The sequence below is a fragment of the Pelodiscus sinensis genome, chromosome 1 (genome assembly GCF_049634645.1).
Source record: "Pelodiscus sinensis isolate JC-2024 chromosome 1, ASM4963464v1, whole genome shotgun sequence".
In the NCBI taxonomy this organism is placed as follows: domain Eukaryota; kingdom Metazoa; phylum Chordata; order Testudines; family Trionychidae; genus Pelodiscus; species Pelodiscus sinensis.
In genome coordinates, this window is record NC_134711.1 from 53,445,656 (window position 1) to 53,468,584 (window position 22,929).

General features: G+C 41.2%; 1 protein-coding gene across 14 annotated transcripts in view; it reads left to right on the forward strand.

Annotated features, from left to right (window-relative positions):
* The window catches only part of PPHLN1 (periphilin 1), a 104,895-nt gene that overhangs the window by 3,681 nt on the left and 78,285 nt on the right, over nucleotides 1-22,929 (forward strand). For 3 of the 14 annotated variants that reach the window (XM_075930124.1, XM_075930155.1, XM_075930125.1), the window contains exons 2-7: nucleotides 7,189-7,371; nucleotides 11,338-11,387; nucleotides 13,787-13,878; nucleotides 14,814-14,849; nucleotides 15,079-15,135; nucleotides 22,375-22,545. In XM_075930124.1, the coding sequence (XP_075786239.1) occupies nucleotide 11,387; nucleotides 13,787-13,878; nucleotides 14,814-14,849; nucleotides 15,079-15,135; nucleotides 22,375-22,545 (357 nt within the window). In that variant the 5' untranslated portion in view covers nucleotides 7,189-7,371; nucleotides 11,338-11,386. Of the gene's footprint in view, nucleotides 1-7,188; nucleotides 7,372-11,337; nucleotides 11,388-13,786; nucleotides 13,879-14,813; nucleotides 14,850-15,078; nucleotides 15,136-22,372; nucleotides 22,546-22,929 lie in introns of all 14 variants that reach the window. The other 11 variants (XM_075930173.1, XM_075930195.1, XM_075930140.1 and 8 more) reach the window with 8 other exon arrangements.

Genomic DNA, 22,929 nt, shown 5'->3' on the forward strand with positions numbered 1-22,929 from the left:
GAGGGGTGGGGGGGCGTGAGTTGACCATGTTATGAACCCACATACTAGAGTGAGTACTTAACACAAAAAAATGGCACTTGACACCACAGGTGTTTCTTAAACTGCAGGCACTCAAATTCTTGAGCTGGCATTTTATGCATAGTTATATTATCACTGTACTCAGAAGAGGGTAAGTAGGATGTTTTGGGACTGTTCAAGTCAGTGATCAGTATTATGTTTGGTATAATGTTGTTTGTCAGTAGTGATTGAGGGTTAGATTTTAAAAGTTGTTCAGGTGCCTAAATATGGAGTGAGTCAAGTGCCTATCCTGCTTAGGTACTTTTGCCTTATTTGCCTTCCTGCAGTTTTAGGCATCTAATGTCTTTATAAATTAGGTTCTCAACTCTTGTATTTTATGCAGTGGTGACTCTTTCTAGCCTTTATGCGTGCAGGCTCTTTTTGCCATTGACTGTTTCTAGCGTGCTGGTGTTAAAAGTGACCCCCTCAGCAAGATGCACGAACAGCATCCTAGTAGAAAACTTATCAATGTCTGTCTTCTCAGAAGCCCGGGTGGCAAATGTCCCTCTGGTTGGTAGGTGTTTGGAAATATTTTATGCTCTGGGTTAGGGATGTTGCATTCCACCCACCCTTTCCCCCTGCAATGGATCCGGGATGAGGCAGCTGCTTTGGGGGATAGCTCTGCTGCGGCTCCGTTATCTGGCCCTGCTCCTCCATGAGCCCCGCTCATGCCTGGCAGGCAGGGAAGGGGCTGGGGCTGCCCGACGCTGGGACAGGAGCCGAGTACCGAAGCCCAGGCAGGCAAAGCTCAGTGCTCCTAGGCTGGACTCGGGGAAATGCAGGCCCCCTTCACTGGCTGGGCTGGCAGCACTCAGTGGGTGGGTCTCCCGTGGTGAGTCAGGCCAATGCCACTGGCTGGGGCAGGTGGGAGCAGCGCCTCAGTCCGGGATGGTTACTTGGGGAGCCTGGCTGGGCACCGTGGACACCTGGGAGGAGGCTCCTGCAGCCGTGCTGATGTAGCTGGGCTTGCTGCTTAGCTGGAGTGACCTCAGGCTGGGTGCTGAGCGTTGTGCACCTGTCGCAGCAGCCCACTGGGCTCAGGGGCAGGGACCAGAGCTCTCCCATTGCTGGGGCTTCATCCCAGGCGAGTCAGTGCTGTGTGGCTTGGCCCAGACATGTCGCAGCCCAAAGGGGCAAAGCAGGGTGAGTGGCCGAGCGGGGCTCTCATGAGTGCGGGTAGAGCTCGGATTGTGGCTCGGCCCCCACTGTACATCTGCCCTGGCCTTTCTCCATACCTGTCATGATTTTATAGACTTTTCTCATAACCCCCCTTAGTCTCCTCTTTTCTAAGCTGAAAAGTTCCAGTCTTTTTAATCTCTCTTCGTATGGCACCCTTTCCAAACCCCCAGTCATTTTTGTTGCCCTTTTCTGAAACTTTTCTGATGCCAATATATCTTTTTTGAGATGAGGCGACCACATCTGTACGCAGTATTAAAGATGTGGGCGTACCGTGGATTTATACAGAGGCAATAAGATATTCACTATCCCTTTTTAAATGATTCCTATCATTCTGTTGACTACCGCTGCACACTTAGTGTATGTTTTCAGAGAACTAACCACAGTGACTCCAAGATCTCTCTTCAGGGGCTATAGCTAAATTAGTCCCCATCATTTAGTATGTATAGTTGGGGTTATTTTTTCAAATGTGCATTATTTTGCATTTATTAGCATTAAAATTCTCTTGCCATGTTGCCCAATCACTGAGTTTTGTGAGATCCTTTTGAAGTTCTTCACAGTCTGCTTTGTTCTTAACTATCTTGAGCAGTTTAGTATCATCTCCACATTCCTTTTCTGTGGTTACATGGTTAATCACTTGCATGCATTTTAACATCCCTAATCTTAACTCTGCCATGCTTGGCCCAGATTCACCATCACATAAGCACAGAACAAAAATAATCCTATCCAGGCCTGTTTTTGTCTTTGTATATATTTCTTAGCTGACTAACAAATTGAAAGGCCAGAATGTTCAAGGAGCAGAAGATGGTTGTTAGGATGTACAGATTACAGCCATGGATTTATTTTTTGTGAGACTGTAAGAGTAGGAATAGCATGTTGGTGGTAAGATTTAATTTTAACTTTTTTTTAATGAAAAATTTAGAATCCTATTTTTTTTAAATCCAGTTATTAAAAAAAAAAAGACTTTTATCCAGCCTGGTCTCCATGAAATAAGTGAAGTATCATGATTTATTTTTCCTTCTTTGTTATACTACTTGTAGCTCTCAAGACAGAGGAGAGGGCTGCCTTTTTTCCAGTATAAACATCAGGAACTGAAAAATATACCCAGTGCTTGATAGCCAGGTGAAAAATAAATGAGCTGCCATATATCTAACCCAGTCACCCAACATCATATCTTTCAGATGAAGAAATAAAGTTTTGTATTGTTTGTTGTATCTTAATGCCGACAGTCAGTTTTCTATTACCACATCTTTAAAAATGTTTTTTCTCCCTTTTTCTGTCTTTTTATTTTTGTACCTCCACTCCCTGTTTTCCCTCCTGTCCTATTTAAGATTAAGATTCCATGATTTTTTAACAGATGTCTCCACCTTTGGCTCATGCTTCAGCCCCACCTGGCCAGCCAAAGCCTGACTGCCTTAACTTAGCTTTGTAGAGCCTCTATGGCATAGAGCACTGGGCAGTTGCCCTAATGCTGCTCTGTGTGAATTTCTGTGATTTATTGACTTATTTCCTATGTCCTATTTAATAAAAATATCTGTGCCAAAATCATATCCTTAATCACAATGTATCTTTCCCTGAATTATTTTCATTGTTTCCTCTTTCTTCAACTCCCTTCTCTCTTTCCCTAAGTTCTTTTGCAATGGTGGATGTAGTAATTTCCCTTCTCGTTCCTTCTACTTCTTCCTAAATCTCTTTTTCAATACAATTTATCCAGTCTCTGTTTCTCTTAACCATCTCCTTCTGATCATATAGTATTCATATTTTAAAAATATTGCCAAATGCACTTAAGAGATGGAGGACTGAACCTACCAGCTAAAGAAAAGTACAAAAAGAGGGGAGGGCGACAATGTCAAGAGGCAACTCTTTGATGATGAGATAATTCTCCAACTTGTGCCATAGAGGGAGAATTCTAGGATTCCTCTTGAGATGTTGTCCTTCAACAAGAAACCTATAGCAAAAAGTTCTAACTATTGCAAAAGTTAATGATGACTGCTAATCATGTATGTCAGCCCCTCCATCCAATTCATGTCTCTAAGAGGAGGAAACAGCTGGTCTAAAATGTAATGGTGCTGTTTTTTAATGTTTGGCAAAGAAAAACAAGTCCTACAAAAATCACATTGTCAAGCAAAAATGTAAAACTTTGATGTGAGCTACATAATCCTACTCTATTTTGTGAGGAAGGAAACCATTTTTCTTAGGTCTGATGCACTAGCACAAAGCAGGACCTATTGCTGCGATAATCTCCTTGCTCTGATTCTTGGCAGTAAGCCACAAAGGGGCAGCTTGTGTTATATTAATAGAATAAGTCTCCCACATATGGTGAAACGCCATTAGTGGAGAGAGTACTTCAGTAAAATCAATCACCACTGACCCAGCGGCAATATAAAGTGACACAGTATGAAACTAGGGGGGTTTCTGTGCTGTTGCAGCACTGTAATGTAGACACCTTCTACATTGAAGGGATTCATTCCGTTGAAGTAGATAATGCACCTCTCCAAGAGGCAATAAGTAGGTCAATGAATGAATTATTCTGTCAGCCTAGCTTTATCTACAGTGGTTGGTAGGTCCACCTAACTACACCCCAGAGGGCATGGCATTTTTTTAGAGCCTTGAGCAATATAGTTAGTTTGACCTTGGTTTTAGGTGTAGACCAGACCTAAGTAGCACTGCAGAGTATACTACCTATTATCCAAATAGCATGGGGACATGGGTTTTATTTATTTAGATAATTGGGAGCTCATATAATTGAGAGGTCAGGCACAACAGTGCAGGAGCCCTCTTGGTTGTGCTGTTACAGCCCTGCTCACTCCCATAACAGTGGGGGGCTACAGATGGCTCCTTGCATTGCCACTTGCAAAGTTAGGTTAGGTTTGGTATTATTCCTTATGTTTAAACTATTAATTCGGATATTAAAATGCATTTAATCAAGTAAACGTGTAACTGCTCTATATTTCAGCAGCTATATGGTTACACGTGGTGAAGATAGGTGGCTCCGGCTTCCTGCTTGCCCCCTGCAGTTCTTACTTGCCCCCCGTGCTACTGCCTCTGATACGGGGACATGGGAGGGAACAGGCAGCTCCCCAGGCATACCGGGGGGTCGGTGTGTAATCATGAAGGTTAACTAATGAGCCCAGGCTCATTGATTAACCAAGTATACAGTTACACTTTGACATCTCTATTGGGAACACTCAAACAGAAATTATTAAGCTTTGAGCCTCCTGGGGTAGTTAAAGATAATTTAATTTAGTGAAGGACTGTAAATGATAAAATTAGTTTTTTATATACAGGCAGTCCCCGGGTTACGTACAAGATAGGGACTGTAGGTTTGTTCTTATGTTGAATCTGTATGTAAGTTGGAACTGGTGTCCAGATTCAGCCGCTGCTGAAACTGACCAGCGGCTGACTACAGGAAGCTCGAGGCAGAGTTGCTCTGCCCCGGGCTTCCTGGAATCAGCCACTGATCAGTTTCAACAGGCTGAATCTGGACGCCAGTTCCGACTTACATACAGATTCAACTTAAGAACCCCAGGCGTCCCCAAGTCAGCTGCTGCTGAAACTGATCAGCGGCTGATTCCAGGAAGCCCGGGGCAGAGCAACTCTGCCTCGAGCTTCCTGTAGTCAGCGCTGGTCAGACCAGCAGCGGCTGAATCAGGACGCCTGGGGCAGAACAGCTGTGGTGCTGCCGGGTTGGTTCAGTAGCGCCCAGAGCAGCACTGCGGGACCAACCGGCAGTGCCCCAGCTGCTCTACCGCAGGCGTCCGGAGAAAAGCCTGGTCTGCTGGTGGGGGGGGGGGGGGCGGCGCACTAGCTGTGCCTCCTCCCCCCAGCCGACCAGGGAGACGCGGGCGGCGGACCGAGACGCACTGCGGTCCCGCCGCCCGCGTCCTCCGCGGCTTTGCTCCGCGTCTCCCTGGTCTGCTGGAGAGCAGCAGACCAGAGAGACGGGGAGCAAAGCCTCAGAGGACGCCGGCAGCAGGTCAGCTGTGGCGCATCTGGGCTGTCCCGCTGCCCGTGTGCTCCACGGCTTTGCTCCGCATCTCCCTGGTCTCCCAGCTTTTCTCGCCCCGGAGAACGCGGGCGGCATGCCGCTACTCCCGTCCTCCGGGGCGAGAGAAACCCCGTTCGTAACTGCGGATCCGACGTAAGTGCGATCCGCGTAACTCGGGGACTGCCTGTAATATAAAACAGTTGTTTAAGCAAATAGGCATTCCAGTATGATCATGCACTTCATTTAAACTCACATTCTAAGGGGAAAGGATACATGCACTGCTGTTCAGCTTCTGGATGAGGAATGTGGATATAATCCTTTCTTTAACAGTTAAGGATGTAAAAGGGTAACCAATTGCCCAGAAAGCCTTGTCTTACTGGCTTGCTTACCTGGTTAAATGGTGCCTGGCTAGGCTGGGCCCACCACATCATGTTGGCAGGTGGTGGGCCATGTTAATTCACCATCAAGGTACTATCTAAAATCAACCCATTATCCTTTTTATAATAAACTAAAATAATGCCTCTTAAATAACATTAAATCCTCCTTTTACCATATCTGTATTTCTGCAACCGTAATACAATATTTTCTACCTTCTCATTGGCTATTTAACATTAAGCATTGGTCTGGAAATGAAGCAGATGCTATCAGTATAAATAGCATTTTCCAAAACATTAACATTTTGTTTAAAACATTTGTAAAAACCAGGTAGGACCAAAACACATTTACTACATGAACTGGGATTGTGCCCTGATTTACTTCTGAACTGTTTTACTTCAATTTACTCATACTTTAGCATGCTTGACTGTTATCAAACCTGTTTTGGGGAAATGTAAGTTGACCCAAAATTCTATTATAACTCATTTCTAAAGAAAATAAGCATCTCTATAGGCCTATGTGCTCCTAACCTCCCAAGAATACTGTAGGTGCAATGGCCAGGGGAGAGGCTGCAGTCCTGGTAGGCCCAGGTCAGGATGGTAGCCTTCTCTACCCCTTGCACTTGCTGGGATTAGGTGTTGCTGACCCAGAGGCGAATCACAGGGAATCATTTCCAGCTCCAATATCATGGTCCCACCCACTTATTCCCATGAAAGCAGAGTGGTAGACGGTTCTCTACACTGCTAAAGAGCCATTGAGCAGCAGGATGGCTTCCCCTGGCAGGAGTTCTCTGCTATACTCTCTTATACAGAAATAAGGGTTTTGGATAATAAAGTTTCAGAAAACTAGGAGTAGACTGTGTTAGAAAAATGATGGGGGTCAAAGTTTTCTATTAGTAAATGTAACACAGTCAAAATCTGTCACAGAGGCATTGATTAATATGTTTGGTTATCTGTTTGCATCCCTACTATCCAGTTGCTCGGTACCCAGGAGCAGCCTCCCAGGAGTCGGAGGCCCTCTGCCCCACGTGTGGGAGTGGGGGAGCCTGGAGTGGGAGCCGGCTCCTGCTGCTGGCTCTCCTGCATGGGGAGAGCTGCCAACTCCTGCTTCTGCATCCTTACTCCTGCTGCTGTGCAGGAGATTTAACTGATTAATTGATTAACTGGGATTTTACATTCGTATTGGAGATGAGACTAAATATACAATATTCAACTTGGAGAGAAATTTTATTGTACTAAGAGGACAGTTATTTCTGAATATAGTGTTACAATATTGGGGTCTGTCCAGCAAATCCTTACTAATATGAGTGGTTCCACTGAATGGCAGAATTTCATTACTTGCATGTGGTGGTATTGCAGGATTGAAAATAGGTTACTGCAATAGCTGTTCAATGGAACCTTTTGAAATATCAACAGATATCTGTGCAAAAGATGAAAAAAGTATGATCAGACTTACTATGAAGGAAATTTTTGGCTGTATTTTTAAAAATATGAGCCTGTCTGTATTTAGATAAGAATTTTTTGAAGTGCCTGTGTTCTTGTGCATTTTTTGAAAATCTGATTTCCTCTTCTTAAATCTTTGTTCATTCTTAGATTTAAGGCCAGAAGGGAACATGCTGATAATCTAGTCTGAACTCCTTTTATAACACAGACCAAAAGACTTCATTAATTCATGCTCCAAGTCCAATAGCTGTGGTTGAATTAGAAAATATCTTCTGTGGTAACATCCCATCTTGATTTTAAAACGTTCAGTGATGGCGAATGCACTGCAATTTGGTAAGTTGTTCTAATGATTAATTTCCCTCCTGGTTTAAAAAAAAAGTGCCTTATTTATCATTTGAATTTGGGTTTGTTTTTTTGTTGTTGCTAAATTCAAGAACCATTATTGTCAAATTCCTGTTACCCATAAAATATTTAGACTGTGATCAAATCACCCCTTAGCCGCTTTCTTGATAAAACAAAATAGATTGGCTACCTCTAGTCACTAGAAAATCCTACACATAGGAACTTAAAGTTATTTCCTGTTTGAAAATTTTGGTCTTCAGCTATTATATTTATAAATGTATATTAGTGCACATCACTTAAGGCATGAATGATTTAAAATTTATTAACTTTTAATCTAAATTTGGTTTTTCCTTAATAATGCTACAGGTTGGACCACTCTGATCTGGGATTCTCTGGTCCAGTAACATCTGTGGTCCATGAGCAGCTGGCTATGGAGTCATGGTAGCCAAGGGGCTGGTTGTGAAGCCCCAGGGCTGGCTGCCGAGCCAGCAAATTTGGGAGCAGTCAGGTCCAGAGGATGCTGGGCCAGGGAGGTCCAACTTGAAGTTTTTGTACTAGACCTTTTAAAACTATGACATTTAAAATTGCCTGGGATATTGGGCTACACAGAATTACTTCACGTGGACTAAGCAAAAGGTAAAATAGGTTTAGACTTTCAGTTAATCACTCTTCTGTAAACTTTATTCTATTTATCATTCAGATATCACAGTAATTGTTACATTAGAAATACCTAGGTACACAGATCTGTGATTTCTTCTACAGCTGGACCTACTGGGACTAGAATATTTCCTTTAAAGGAAAACTTCAATATAAACACAAAGTAGTTTAATTATAGTGGAGAATAAAAACTCAATTTTATTTTCTCTGAATTGGATCAAAGTTTCTTTATTTCATTTGTAACTCAAAATAAATTATACCATTAAATTTTATGGTTGTGTGTATATAAATAGCTTTCGTGATAATTTTAAGAACAGTACCATTTTAAATTTTTATGAAGCAGCTAACACCGCTTTGTATATCTTTATCAGCCCAATTAAATCAATTTATTTCATAATAAATTCTCAATCATGATGATTTTTGACATTTTTAAAAATACATATACATTAGGTAGATACTGCATTCTTAAGCCCTTTATAAATGATTATAGGCCCTCCAGTTTGTGCAATGGAGAATTTTCAAGGACAAGAATACTACAGTTTACAAGCATAATTATAATTTGGAAAACTAGACATGGAAAACTAGACACTAGTGAAGCTAGTGGAGGAAATAAAAAGATGACAGAATTGATTAAATTCTGCACTCCTAGCTCGAATAAGATGTGCCAAATTTTGAAATAAACAGCTATTCTGAAATGTCCCTTAGTCCTTGTGGAATGAGGTTTACAATACAGGGATATAAGGAAAGAACAAGCCTGTTATATTGCTAAAGACATGGGATAGCTATTTCGGGATAGGAGTTATCCGCAGTATAGACATAACCTCTGTGAGTATAGAAAATGCTCCTTTCAGATTCAGTCCCCTTAAAGGCTCTCACTGTTTAAAGGAATAAAACAGTTGTGTGTAGTGTATTCAGTGGTGAACTTTCTACGTAATGATTTTGTAAAAATATAACTTCCTTTCTCATCCTGGCTTCATTTTATTTTTTCTTTTTCTTTCCTATGATAGATCATTGTATATATTTCTGAAGTTGTCTTCATCAAGTCTGGTCCTTTTCTCTTTTTTTCCTGCAATGTATTTACTTCCTCTCTTTTTCATTTTCCTCCTTATTTCTTTGTCAGTACCACACTTTCCTATTCTGTCTTATATAATCAGTTTGTCTGCCTATTCATCCCATCCATTTGCCCATTTGTAGAAGCCAAAGGATAAAACCTACTCTCCAAAGACAGAAACAGGGGCCACATTACAGGGACAATGCTCAGGTGAAAAGGCAGTATCTTTTTACACTTTTCATGTGTGAGTGGAAAGAAGGTGATATTTCCCCTGACTACTTGCAGGTTCCATCTTTCATAGTATTCTCTGACTAGAATGTGTCTGTAGTTAGCTCCCTCTATTGCTGGTTGTCAGAGGAAGCATTTTTTCTCCTTTCCACCTGCAGTGACTCCTTACTTTTATGAGAGATGTGGAAGGTGTCCCTGTTGTTCTCTATCCAAGTTTCCTCACTGATGTGATAAGTATGTGTACCTGCATTCTACTCAGCCTGGCTTCTCACAGTGTTTTCTGTCCTGTTCTTTGCCTCTCTTTTTGAGGGCTTCCACTCAGAGCATTCTGAAGCAGCAGCAGTGTATGATAATCCTTGCCACTTTTGTTACTGCTTAAAGTGCTGATAAGACTATGGGCAAGTGGAATTTCTGATCACTACATCAAGCAGGTGGCATTAAATCCTTGCTGATAACCACACACATCTGAATACTGGAAGTGGTTTAAATGGTCAAGCAAAAGAAGATTCTACTTCATTACAAATTCAAACTGAATGCAGCTTTTGAATGCTACATCTGACCAATTCCAAAATTTTAGGAAGTGGTTTAGGCATCTGTGGCAAGAACCCTATAGATTTTGGTGAAAATTGGAAAAATTAAAAGGTAGACATGAGACCCATAGTTGTAGGGATGAGAGAAGGGGTGGGGTTGCAAGGAGTTCCTGAAAGAGAGGAAATAGAATGGTGGCACACATGGAGCTTGTGGAGGGGATGGAGGAATACAAGAGTCTTTGATGGATGTAATGCACTTAGCATATAGAAGCAACAAAGTGTGCAACTATTTAATGTTAGCCACTACAACAGAGAGGAGATCTGGGAATTGAGCGATTTCAAAAAGTGATAAGGGTGCTAAACACCTTAGAACATTTGGCATTTAATATAAAAAATTTAGAGAGAGGAGGATGAAAGGCCCATCCAGTTCCATTATAATCAACTCAAAGGAGACCTAGTTACAACAGTTCTATTTAGTAGAGTAGACAGGCTAAGTTTTCTAACTGGGACAAATTTTTGCATGTGTTCTGGTTATGGAACTTGGTTAAAATCCCATCTGCATTCTGAAATGGAACCAAGTTATAAACAGGTCCATTGACTTGCTTGTAATTATAAGATAGACAGGCTCAAATGGTGGAAACTAGCATTGTGTACAAACTCTTCACACTGCTGGGGAAAGTGCTATCTCATGGGGAGTTAGTTTAAAGTTATCAAAGGGAATTTTTTTGTTGGCTTCTCAAACTTCGTTGCACGGTAACTTCTTCTGACAACAAAAATTACTTTACAACCCCAAGAAGAGGGACTGAGGGCTGAACCCACCCCTTGCTGCCCTAGACAGAGCAGAGCTGAAGCAAAAGCCTGAGATCTTCAGCTCCAGATGTAGAGGTCTGTAACTTGAGCTCCGCCATCTAGGACTGAAGCCAAACCATGAGCTCCATGCCGGGGCTAAAGTCTTTAGCTTTAGCTTCAGTCCTGGATCTGAAGAAGTCTAATGCCAGCCCTGATGACAGTTACAATTTTGGGCCCCGACCCCATTTTAACAGCAGTTCTCAACTAATAGTTGTTAAACTGTGCCTCCTGGGCCGCTGGTAGTTGTGGAGTACTGCTTGGTCACGTATTGCTGGTTCTTATTTCTGCCTTTCTAACCAGATTAAAACAGCTAAAATACATTAAATATTGCAAACAGGTCAAACAACTCTTGAATAATTAGTTGTGAAACGTAGAGACATTGAAAGTAGATATTTTTGAGTAAACTGGCTACATGTTGTACTGGTTTAGGATAGTGAACCATTCTGTACTATTTCATGAAGATGGAAGAAAAAAATATTGAATCATTTCTAGCCCATCATTTAGGTTTTGGATTAAAAAACAACAACCCTGATTAATTTGCTTAGTGAATTCTAATAGCAAGACATCATAATTATTATATTTAAATGTGCTGGGTTGATTTTTTTTTTTTTTGCTAATGTACTTTTGTTTTTAATTTCATAGGAACTAATTGAATGGGACTTCAACCACTGGTTGATAAAATAGACACAAAAGTAAGTGGTACAGATACAAATTTTGTTTTTGCTATTTTGCAAACTATATATAGCTAAACTGGTACTACTTCTGGTAGCAGTTAAGCTTATTTATTGCAATATTTCTGACTATAAGTTGAACCTCTCTGGTCCAGGATTCTCTGTGTTGGACCACGGATGTATGCTGGACCCTGGACCAGAGAGCCTCAGCAGGGAGCCGTTGGCTGCAGGGTGCCGGCAATCTTGGGACTGGCCACGGAGTCCCAGCAGCAGAGGGGTCTGATCTCTCTTGGTCAAGCAAACTCCCTCCTTCAGAACTTCAGAGTGCCAGATCAGGGAGGTCCAACCTATAGATTTTGTAGCTATTCTTTTTTTTGTTTTGTAATCCTGAGTACAGCTGATTTTTAGTTTTTGTTTAGTATTTTTTTCCTGGTATAAAGTTACACCAGAAAGTTTCATAGGTCCTCACCTTCTAAATATTGGTGGGGTTTTCTCTCTTTTTGGAATGTACTCCTTACTTCTTCATTAAAGACTTTCTTCATCAAAGAAGAAAGGGTCTGTACTATGGGAATCTAGGTAGGCTATGTTTCATTTATTGCTGCTTTCTCCTCTGGATCATTCTGTTTTAATAGTTGGAACTACCATTACCCAAGAGGAAAAATAAATATGATTTTAACATACTCTTATTTAATTGACAAATCCTTCTTCTGTATTTTCTATATCCATCCCATTGGAATTTTTTTTTCCTTTAAATTTCTTGCCACATCTTACTGGATCTCTTCCATTTGGCTAATTGTTACATGCTGGATTCTCATGTTTTCTTATTACAATAAAGGTTATACTCCACTCTAGGTATGCTTTATATACATTAATTAAGAAAGAAAATTCTTAATAACTTCATTTCAAGAAAAAGATTTTGTGTTCTATCAGACTGCAATTTAAAAAAATATTTTTTACTCAGAGTACTTTTCCATCTGATATCAAAACACATGAAACATGCTATGCCTTACAGCTCTCCTTTGAGTGATATATCATGCTTTGGTTATTTTACAGATTGCTAAATTGATCCATGGAAAGGCTACATGGAAATTGAAATGTATTTTGGAATTGTTCAACTTCATTAGAAAATGGAGTGTGAGACTTTTGCATTTCTTGTCTGTGATTTTTAAGTGCAATCTTAATGTGCAGTAACATTTGTGTGCTGGGTAGGTGGAGAAGACTTCTGAACAAGTGGTACTGTTTGTACTGGATTGGCGCTGCTTAGGGTTCCTATGTGTCTAGTCTTCAACTGGAAAGTCTGCTCAAACAGGGAACTAATCACTGTTGGTGGGGGAATGGTAGCTTGTTGTCTGGGCCTGAAGTGGTGACTCCTGTGGCAGCGAAAATACCCTAGCTCCTTTCAGGAGTGTAATTTGCAGCATAGTGTGGAAGACCGAGTGCTGGGGTAAATGGCAAGTAGGCTAAAGAGCTCTTAGTGGGAATGGAACAATCACTGGGAAGGAAGGAATGCCAGCCAGTGCTTCCCCTGCCCATGCTTCCAGGCAGCTCTGGGGAAGGGCGTGCTGTAGCAGGTGGTGAACGGGGCTGCTGGGCAAGCCAGGCAGAGGGAGTTGCAGGGCTGCCTAAGTGCTTCGATGAGGCTGTAGCACTCTTCTGACCTGCACTCTCAGATGGCCTAGTGAAGCTGGGACTTGCAAGTACTTTGGGGTTGCTCACGCTGGAGTTGTGGGGGAGAGCAGTGAGCAATGGCTGCAGGGGAGCAAGCAAGGGATGGGACTTCGTGAAAAGAGGCAGCACAGAGGGCCAGTTTTAACGTATTAGAGAGTTGGCTGTCTTAGTGCTGCAATTTTGCACATCATGTGAGGAAGCTCTGTAATTTCATTGAATAAACATGTGCTCACTTTCTTAGTTGTTGCTACACACGCATTGAGTCTTCTTTGAACTGCACTTTATAAAAATCAGAACAAGATTTTCCCAGCCTAGCAAAGGTGTTAGATTGTTTTCGTGCCTAATTGCAACATTTACAGTTCAGGTATAGAGAAAGTATATGATTGCTAGGATAGTCAGTAATTGGGTTTTTAACAGTCTGGGGGTATATCCAACTTTTATGCCACTATTAATATTTACCAAGTCTTCAAAATAACTTAGCGTCTTATATTTTGGATGCTTTGAGCAATGATGTCAACAGATTTCCAGGCTAATGCTATTTTAGAAAACAATGACAATGCTCTTTTTTTTTTCTTAAAGTAGATAGTGTCCAGTGTTAGTTAAGCCTTTTCAAAAATAACATAATACTTTTCTCTTTCTGTGCATACTGTGCTATCTAAGGACAAGTAGGAGACTTCTTATTTTGACACTTCTTGCTTCTTACCTGTGCATAAAATGTATATTTTTGACTGATTTGAATTTTTAATCTGTAGTGGCATATAGAAAAGATGAAATGTGGTCTGAAGGCCGATATGAGTATGAAAGACTTCCAAGAGAACGACTCCCACCAAGAATTCATGCTGATGTAAGTATATGTTACATTGTTTAAATATTGAACCTTGTGCTTTTTTAAAATTAGTGCTTATTAAAACTGAATCTTTTCACTTTAAATAAGAAAAAAAAATGATTCCATGTTCACAGATCATATTGTTGCTGACTAACTTTTAAGGCAGTGGTTCCCAAACTTTTTGGCATCACACCCCCTCATGCCCCCCCTGGAATTTCTTCATGCCCCCATGTTTTAAGGCAATGATCCTGCAAATGGATCTTCCTAGGGAAAGCTTGTGCATTTGTGGGTCTCCTGAAGTTAACATATGGATGATAGGTTCTGCCCACATAGCTCTTTGTATGGACTCAGGGTGCTATTCACTGGAAGTACTTCAAGTAGATCGTTTTCTATACAGATATGTTCAATATATTTTGCATTCAGTTAAACATGGGTTGTTCAGATTGTTCTGGGTTTTACTGAAGCAATACAACTTACTGAAAATAATTATCTTTTTTTTTCTTTTACTTTCTCGTATCGAATTTTATAACTGGCTGGAAGTTCATACTGAACTCAAGGGCTTGTGCAGAGCAGTAAAACAATGCTGTTGATGCATGCAAAGATTAAAGAAAAAATTTAACCTTAAGTGTTGAAATTACAAGTTAGCAGCAGTTGCCTACTAGCTCCATTATTGGAGCATTAATTACAAAGGAAACAGTATAGTAATGAAATACAGTCTGTTTGCAAACTCCATTCTATTCTCAATTCTAAAATTAGAATTTCAGCTACCTATTTTAGGTCTCTAAAATTAAACACTAATTTACAGAATTCTACTTTGTCCTTTTTTGTAGGTAAGATTTTCTTTTATCTCTGAATATCCAGAGAAGAGATCAAATTCACTCTTAAATTTAGCTTTTGAGCTGTTGCAATTAAATAGAATTTAAAGACCGTTTTCTAAATTATTCTACTTACAGGGTACACAGTATGTACTTGGCAACATAAAACCTCAGGTATCGGTGCCTGCTGTTTACTTTATCTCCTCTCTCTCTTCTTAGTGAATCTTGGAGATTTAATGGTTGTTCAGTTAACCTGGGCTACTTTTTGTCTGTCTTCACCCACCTCTCTCATATTCTCAGCCTGCACTTTTTGTAACTAGTGTCACAAGGTGTCTATGGCTCTTTCTGTTAATTAGTGTATTGGTGTATTGGCTATTATGTGATGTTGTAACTTTCTTTACAGGCATCAGCAAAATTTCTCCATTTTCAACAAACTGGAAACCAGATAAGTTGGAACAGGGTATTTAGTTAGATACGTTGCTCCTTGAGTAGTCTTACCAGCTATAGAACATAAGGAAAGGCAGACGGACTTTTACAGATACTAATTTTTTTTAACCAGAGTAACATTTGGTTTGTCTAACAATTTGCTCATTTAATGTAACCATTACAGCAATAAAATTTTTTAAAACCAATTTTGTTACCAGTAGTCTTTAAATTGCTTTAGGATACAAAAGTATAGCATTCCAAAAAAATCAGTGGAAAAACTTTGGTTTGCCAATTTATTATACTGTTAAGCTAGGATGTATGACTACTTGTGATGTTGATAGCCACTGAAAGGCATTTTCTTCATCACTAAATGTCACATCCAAAATTACAGAATTTTACTACTCAGGGCAATGGGTTTTTTATTAGTTCATTCATAATTGTCAGTTTTCATGGCTGATGACAGAGATTAATGTTTTTCCTAGCCTGGAATGTTTTATGTCAATTTTTAATGACTGGCACATCTGTGTGTCTAGTCTCTACTATTCAGGATAAGAACTTTAAGATTGGTCTAGAAATGGAATGTAATTCATCAGAATAAAATCTGTGGTAGAATGAGAGTCAGATGATCTCAAATTATGATAAAATGCCAGACAATAAGATTTTGCAGGTTTGCCCACTTGGGATGTCAACGTGTAGTTGACTATATGATTAACTGATTAAGCCTAGGTTTATTGGTTAATCTTGTCGACTATATGCATTTTCCCCACATGCACACCAGCTTTCTGGTGCCGCCTGCTCCCCCGCCCCCATCCCACTGCTGCCTCTGTTGGAGGCAGCGGGGGAGGGGAGGCTGCTTTGAAGCAGCTTTTTTCCATACGGAGCTTAGACCCTCCCTTGGACAGGGGCTTCTGCCACCCTGTGCTGCTACCTCTGTATCAGAGGCAGCAGTGTGGGGTGGCAAGCAGCCGGTCTGCGTGGGGAGCAGTTTTCTAAACTGGCTACCCTCACGGACCGACTCCAATCTGGCACTGCGCACTGTGCCTCTGATAGAGAGGCAGCAGTGCAGGGGGCTTCTTAGGAGTGAGGCCTGAGCTCATTGGCTGCCAGCCCCGCCCCCAGGAACTTTCAAATAGTAGTATAACTGATAAGAATTCATGCAGTTACACAACTATTCAGTTACCCGATATCTATCATCCCTATCGCCCCCACACTGCACAATATTGTTCACATCTTTACAATATTCATACTGTTGGAATAATTAGAATAGTGTTTTCTATATAGCATTGGTAAAGTTTGTCAGCAAGCTTATTTATAATATAGAATCATAGTATACTAGGACTGGAAGGGACCTCAAGAGGTCATTCAGTCTAGGCCCCTGCCCTCATGGCAGGACCCAGTCGCTGATAAACATTTATCTAACCTACTCTTAAATATCTCCAGAGATGGAGATTGCACAACCACCCTATGCAATTTATTCCAGTGTTTAACCACCTGGACAGTTAGGAACTTTTTCCTAATGTCCAACCTAAACCTCCCTTGCTGCAGTTTAAGCCCATTGCTTCTTGTTCCATTTTCAGAGGCCAGGGAGAACAAGTTTTCTCCCTCCTCCTTGTGACACCCTTTTAGATACCTGAAAACCTCTATCATGTCCCCTCTCAGTCTTCTCTTTTCCAAACTAAACAAACCCAATTCTTTCAGTCTTCCTTCATAGGTCATGTTTTCTAGACCTTTAATCATTCTTGTTGCTCTTCTCTGGACCTTCTCCAGTTTCTCCACATCTTTCTTGAAATGTGACGCCCAGAACTGGACACAGAATAACGTTGGCTTTTTTTTGCAACAGCGTCACACTGACTCATATGTAGCTTATGGTCCACTATTTCCCCTAGGTCCCTTTCTGCCGTATTCCTTCCTAGATAGTCGCTTCCCATTCTGTATTTGTGAAACTGATTGTTCCTTCCTAAATGGAGCACTTTGCATTTGTCCTTATTAAAACTTCATCCTGTTTACCTCAGACCATTTCTCCAATTTGTCCAGATCATTTTGAATTATGATCCTATCCTCCAAAGCAGTTGCAACTCCCCCAACCTTGGTATCGTCTGCAAACTTAATAAGCGTTCTCCGTATGCTGATATCTAAATCGTTGATGAAGATATTGAACAGAACCGGTCCCAAAGCAGATCCTTGTGGGACCCCACATGTTACTCCTTTCTAGCAGGATTATGAACCGTTAATAACTGCTCTCTGGGAATGGTTATCCAGCCAGTTATGCACCCACCTTATAGTAGCCCCATCTAAGTTGTATTTGCCTAATTTATTGATAAGAATATCATGCGAGACCATATCAAATGCCTTATTAAAATCTAGATATATCACATCCACTGCTTCTCCATTATCCACAAGACTCGTTATCCTATCAAAGAAAGCTATCAGATTGGTTTGACATGATTTGTTCCTTACAAATCCATGCTGGCTGTTCCCTATCACCTTATTATCGTCCAGGTGTTTGCAGATGATTTCCTTAATTACTTGCTCCATTATCTTTCCTGGCACAGAAGTTAAACTGACTGGTCTGTAGTTTCCTGGGTTATTTTTATTTCCCTTTTTATAGATAGGCACTATATTTCCCCTTTTCCAATTTTCTGGAATCTCTCCTGTCTTCCATGATTTTCCAAAGATGTTCGCTAAAGGCTCAGATACCTCCTCTATCAGCTCCTTAAGTATTCTAGGATGCATTTCATCAGGCCTTGGTGACTTGCAGACATCTAACTTTCTAAGTGATTTTTAACTTGTTCTTTTTTTTATTTTATCTTCTAAACCATAGCATTCACTATGTCAGGCGTTCCTTCATCAGACTTCTTGGTGAAGACCGAAACAAAGTCATTAAGCATCTCTGCCATTTCCAAGTTTCCTGTTACCATTTCCCCCTCCTCACTGATCAGTGGGCCTACTCTCCCCTTGGTGTTACTCTTGCTTCTAATATATTTATAGAATGTCTTCTTGTTTCCCTTTATGCCTGCAGCTAGTTTGAGCTCGTTTTGTGCCCTTGCCTTTCTAATCCTGCCCCTGTGTTCCTGTATTGTTTGTCTATATTCATCCTTTGTAATTTGTCCTAGTTTCCATTTTTTATATGACTCCTTTTTTATTTTTAGGTCATGCAAGATCTCCTGGTTGATCCAAGGTGGTCTTTTGCCATATTTTCTATCTTTCCCTTTGAAAAACTGCCAACTCTCTTCAGTTGTTTTTCCCCTTGGTCTTACTTCCCATGGGACTTACCTACCAGTTCTCTGAGCTTACCAAAATCTGCCTTCCTGAAATCCATTGTTTGTAATTTGCCATTCTCCCTTCTACCATTCCTTAGAATCATGAGCTCTATCATTTCATGATCACTTTCACCTAAGCTGCCTTCCACTTTCAAATTCTCAACCAGTTCCTCCCTATTTGTTAAAATCAAGTCTAGAAGAACTTCCCCCCAGTAGCTTTTTCAACCTTCTAAAAGGAAAAGTTGTCTCCAATTCAGTCCAAGAACTTATTGCATAGTCTGGGCCCCGCTGTGTTAATTTCCCAACATATATCTGAATAGCTGAAGTCCCCTATCACCACCAAATCCTGTGCTTTGCATGATTTTGTTAGTTGTTTAACAAAAGCCTCATCCACCTCTTCTGCCTGGGTAGATGGCCAGTAGTAGACCCCTAGGATGACATCACCCTTGTTTTTTACCCCTTTTAGCCTAACCCAGAGACTCTCAACACATCTGTCTCATATGTCCATTTCTACCTCAGTCCAAGTGGGTACATTTTTAATATATAAGGCAACACCTCCTCCCTTTTTCCATGCCTGCCCTTCCTGAATAAGCTGTACCCTTCTGTACCAATATTCCAATCGTGTGTATTATCCCACCAAGTCTCTGTGATGCCAGTCATGTCATTTGTATTTATTTATTAGCTCTTCCAGTTCTTCCTGCTTATTACCCATACTTCTTGCATTTGTATATAGGCATCTAAGATACTGATTTGATCTTGCCTCCCAGTTCTGCCTTTTCCCTATTTCCAATCCATCTCCCAGGTCTCCATGATCTTCACTTACCTATATTTAAAGCCCTCCTCACTAGGTTAGCCATTATATCAAACAATCTGTGATCTTGGTATACCTTTTCCTGCCTAAAGTTTCAAAACATTAGATTGTAACTATAACTTGAAAAAGGTTTGTTTTGGATGTTTGTTTTTCCCCTCAAGGTTGCATGTACAAATGCAGGGGGCATTCCTAATAAGGTCCATTTGAAATTTAGCTCTTAGCGCTTAATGTAGATTGGTAATAGAAAGGAAAATGTATAAGTTAAGGGCTGGCTCTCCAGCTTTCATTTACTTTTTTGCCTACCAACAGTTCATATAATTAGAACCCTGCATGGATACAAATTTGTATTCCTAGAAATAAATCGGTATCCGCGGAACCATAGAACTCTCCTAGGAGCCGTGGCAGCAAAAGTAGCAGAAGAGGGCTGCTGTTCCCAGAAGCCAGTGCCCCATGCCAGCAGATCCTACAGCATGGCTGTACCGCCCACAGGTGGACACCAGTCTCACGGACAGCCATCCCTGGTTGCGCTCTTGTGTTTAGGTAGTGTGCACACCCCCATACCGGAGAGTCCAATAGCTGGATGGAAGGGCTGGGGCTGTGAGTGGTACAGCTGTGCTCAAGGAGCTGCCAGTGCAGGATGCTGGTTCTGAGGAGGCGGCAGCCCCATGTTCTGCTCCTTTCATCACTGCAGTTTCCAGGAGAGCCTTGCAGTTCTGCAGATAGCTATTTATATCCATGGATATCTGCATCCGTGGACATAAATTTGTATCATGCAGGACTCTCTATATAATACGTTCAACTTCTAAAAAGCTACATTTGTTTCTTAACCGATGTGTGCTTGATGACCTTAGTAACCAAACTAACGGTGTTTCTGCACTGGTGATGACAAAAACATGGTAATCTGTTAGAGCAGGGAACTAGCTGACTTCTTTATCCCTCATACATGATCTGTGTGCTTCATAGTGATAGTGGAGGCCTATCACAAAAGGAGAAATACTGCATGAAATGAACTTCTTAGTGTGTGACAGGATATGGCACATTGGCACAATAGGAGTGGATAAAGTAATACTCTGCCTCCGCCTCCATCCCCGCATTAGCTCCTGAATAATAAGGTGTCATGGTCAGGTCATGGGCCTCCAGACATAGGTGTCAGAACTAGAGTCACTAGTCATGAGACAGTCAAAAATTGCCTGTTGGGATACCGGGAGGTCAGAATCAGGAAACACACTGTAGATCAGAATCACGAGTCAGGAACTGAGTCAGGAGACAGACTGGAGGTTGGGAACTGGAAGTCAGATGCCAGAAGTAAGATGGGTTGGAATGCCTGGAAACTAAGCTGTGGAAGCAGGAGAGCAAAGCAGATAGTGGGGAACAGAAATGGCTAGCAGCACAGGTGCTGACTTTTTTTTTTTTTTTAAATATGTATAGATGGGTGTTTACTTCTCTCCTTCTCCCTCCACCATTCAAGCAGTAGGCGGGGCCTCAGGCTAAAGAGTTTAAGCAGGAGCAGGTCTTTGGGGTGGAACATGGATGGGGCCTCAGGGGAGGGAAGGAATTGTGGGTGGGGCCTCTGGAAGAGGCTGAGTGGTGGGCAGGGCCTTGGAGAGAAGAGGATGGGGGCTCTGGATGAGTCCCATGAAAGGTTAATCTAGTCCTGCTGGTGCTGGGTGCTTCCTCTTCTCCTCCTCCCCATGGAGTTGGTACCTATGTGTAGTGGGGCCAGGAAGTACAAGACACCATTGTCCAGAGCAGTTTCCTATTCCTACTACAGGCTTAATAAGGGCGAATCAGCCACATTTGGACTTTGCCAATGGGAGAGTGGGCAGGAGCCTTTTGTTGTGTCTGGGATTCATGGGTCTCAGGAAAGCTATTAGTGGAAGTTTGGAACTTGGCTGCTCCCATGGAGCTTGTGAACCTAGATTCAATATCCATGCATTATGATGCAACCCCAAAAAAATTCATGTTTAACTTAAAGGGAACAAAGTGGTCTAACCAGGCTAAACCATACTTAAAGGCTGGATATCTCTTCGGTTGATAACTGGTATATTAAGTTTTATTCTGAAGGAATAAGTGTTCACTTTAAATCCATTGTCAGTGTCGCAACTGTGTGTCATCTCTGTTTTGTTGGAATATATAATTCTTCATTATATGAAATGAAGCATTATGCATTCCAACAAAATAAAGATGACAGACTGTTCACTTTAAATCATTGTCAGTGTTGCAACACTTTTTATTTAGGAAAAAATACAAATATAAAAACTAACTTAAATGCATACTTTGATCTTGTGCATTTTGTCAGAATTGTTTTCCTTCTCTATTCTGATTGATCTCCTTTGAGCAAGCACTTCCTTCTCTATGTTCTGTATTTTGAACACACTGTTGCAGTCATATAATGAATTACATTTATTGACAAGCCCTTATTTGAGGCCTGGCAGAAATTCATTTTCTTTATCACTGTCATTTGTGAAATTGGTGGTAATATAAATTGGAGTAATTAAAAAAAAAAAACTACTGAGACCTGATTTTTAGGGTTTGAAATCCAACTCTCAGACAACTTTTGTGACATTTCCCCATAAACACAGTCGCTTTTGCACAAAATCTTGCCACCTGTCTACACTGGCCGTGAGTATTTGCACAAGAACACTGACTTTGTATTGTACAAAATCAGTGGTTCTTGCGCAAATACTGCGACGCTCCCGCTCAGGGATAAGCCCTCTTGCGTAAGAGGGCCAGTGTAGACAGCCAAGTTAATTTCTTGCGCAAGAAAGTCCGATGGCTAAAATGGCCATTGGAGCTCTCTTGTGCAAGAAAGCATCTACACTGGCATGGATGCTTTTGCGCAAAAGCAAATCTTTTGCGCAAAGGCACATACCAGTATAGACGCTCTCTTGCGCAAATACTTTTAACGGAAAAACTTTTCCGTTAAAAGTATTTGCGCAGAATCATGCCAGTCTAGACGCAGCCAAGATGGCTGGGATGCTACATCAAAATAGAGACCATATAAATGTAACGTGTTATCCATCATCAGGCTTACTTGCTGTTTTTTGTATGTTTTCTTCCCACATAACTATATAGCCTTTTAAAATATTGAATGGCAACATTCTTAAGAATAGCCCCATTCCCTCTGCTTTTTAACATTTGTGTTTTACTACTGGAAGTCTACTGTGAAAATAAAAAGTAGTTTTATGTTTTGTGTTTTTAGGATGACTACCATAGAGTAGTTAATGTTGCACCCAAGAAACCACCATTACTAGATAGACCTACAGAAGGAAGCTACAGTAGATACGATGATTATGGTCATGCTGACTACAGAGACTATGAGGAAGGCCGCAGTTTTGCCCATGAACGAAGAAGTGGCCCACCACATAGAGGGGTATGTGGTTTGATTTTTCTCTCATGAATGTATTGCTTGTCTTCTCATTCATCCTTTAATCTGTGCACAGTTAGAGGCAATGTCATCTCAAAAATGGTGATAGACATTCCACAGAGATTTCAACAACCTACACCCCACCATTAACCTCAGCCTGGACCATTCCACATGAGAGATCCATTTCCTGGACATCACAGTACAAATCAACAATGGAAAATTAGACATCACCCTTTACAGAAAACCCACTGACTCATACAATTACCTACATGCTTCCAGCTCCCATCCAGCACACACCATACGATCCATCATCTATAGCCAAGCCCTTCGATACAACCGCATCTGCTCTAATCCCACTGACAGAGACCAGAAACTTCAGGATCTCTACCA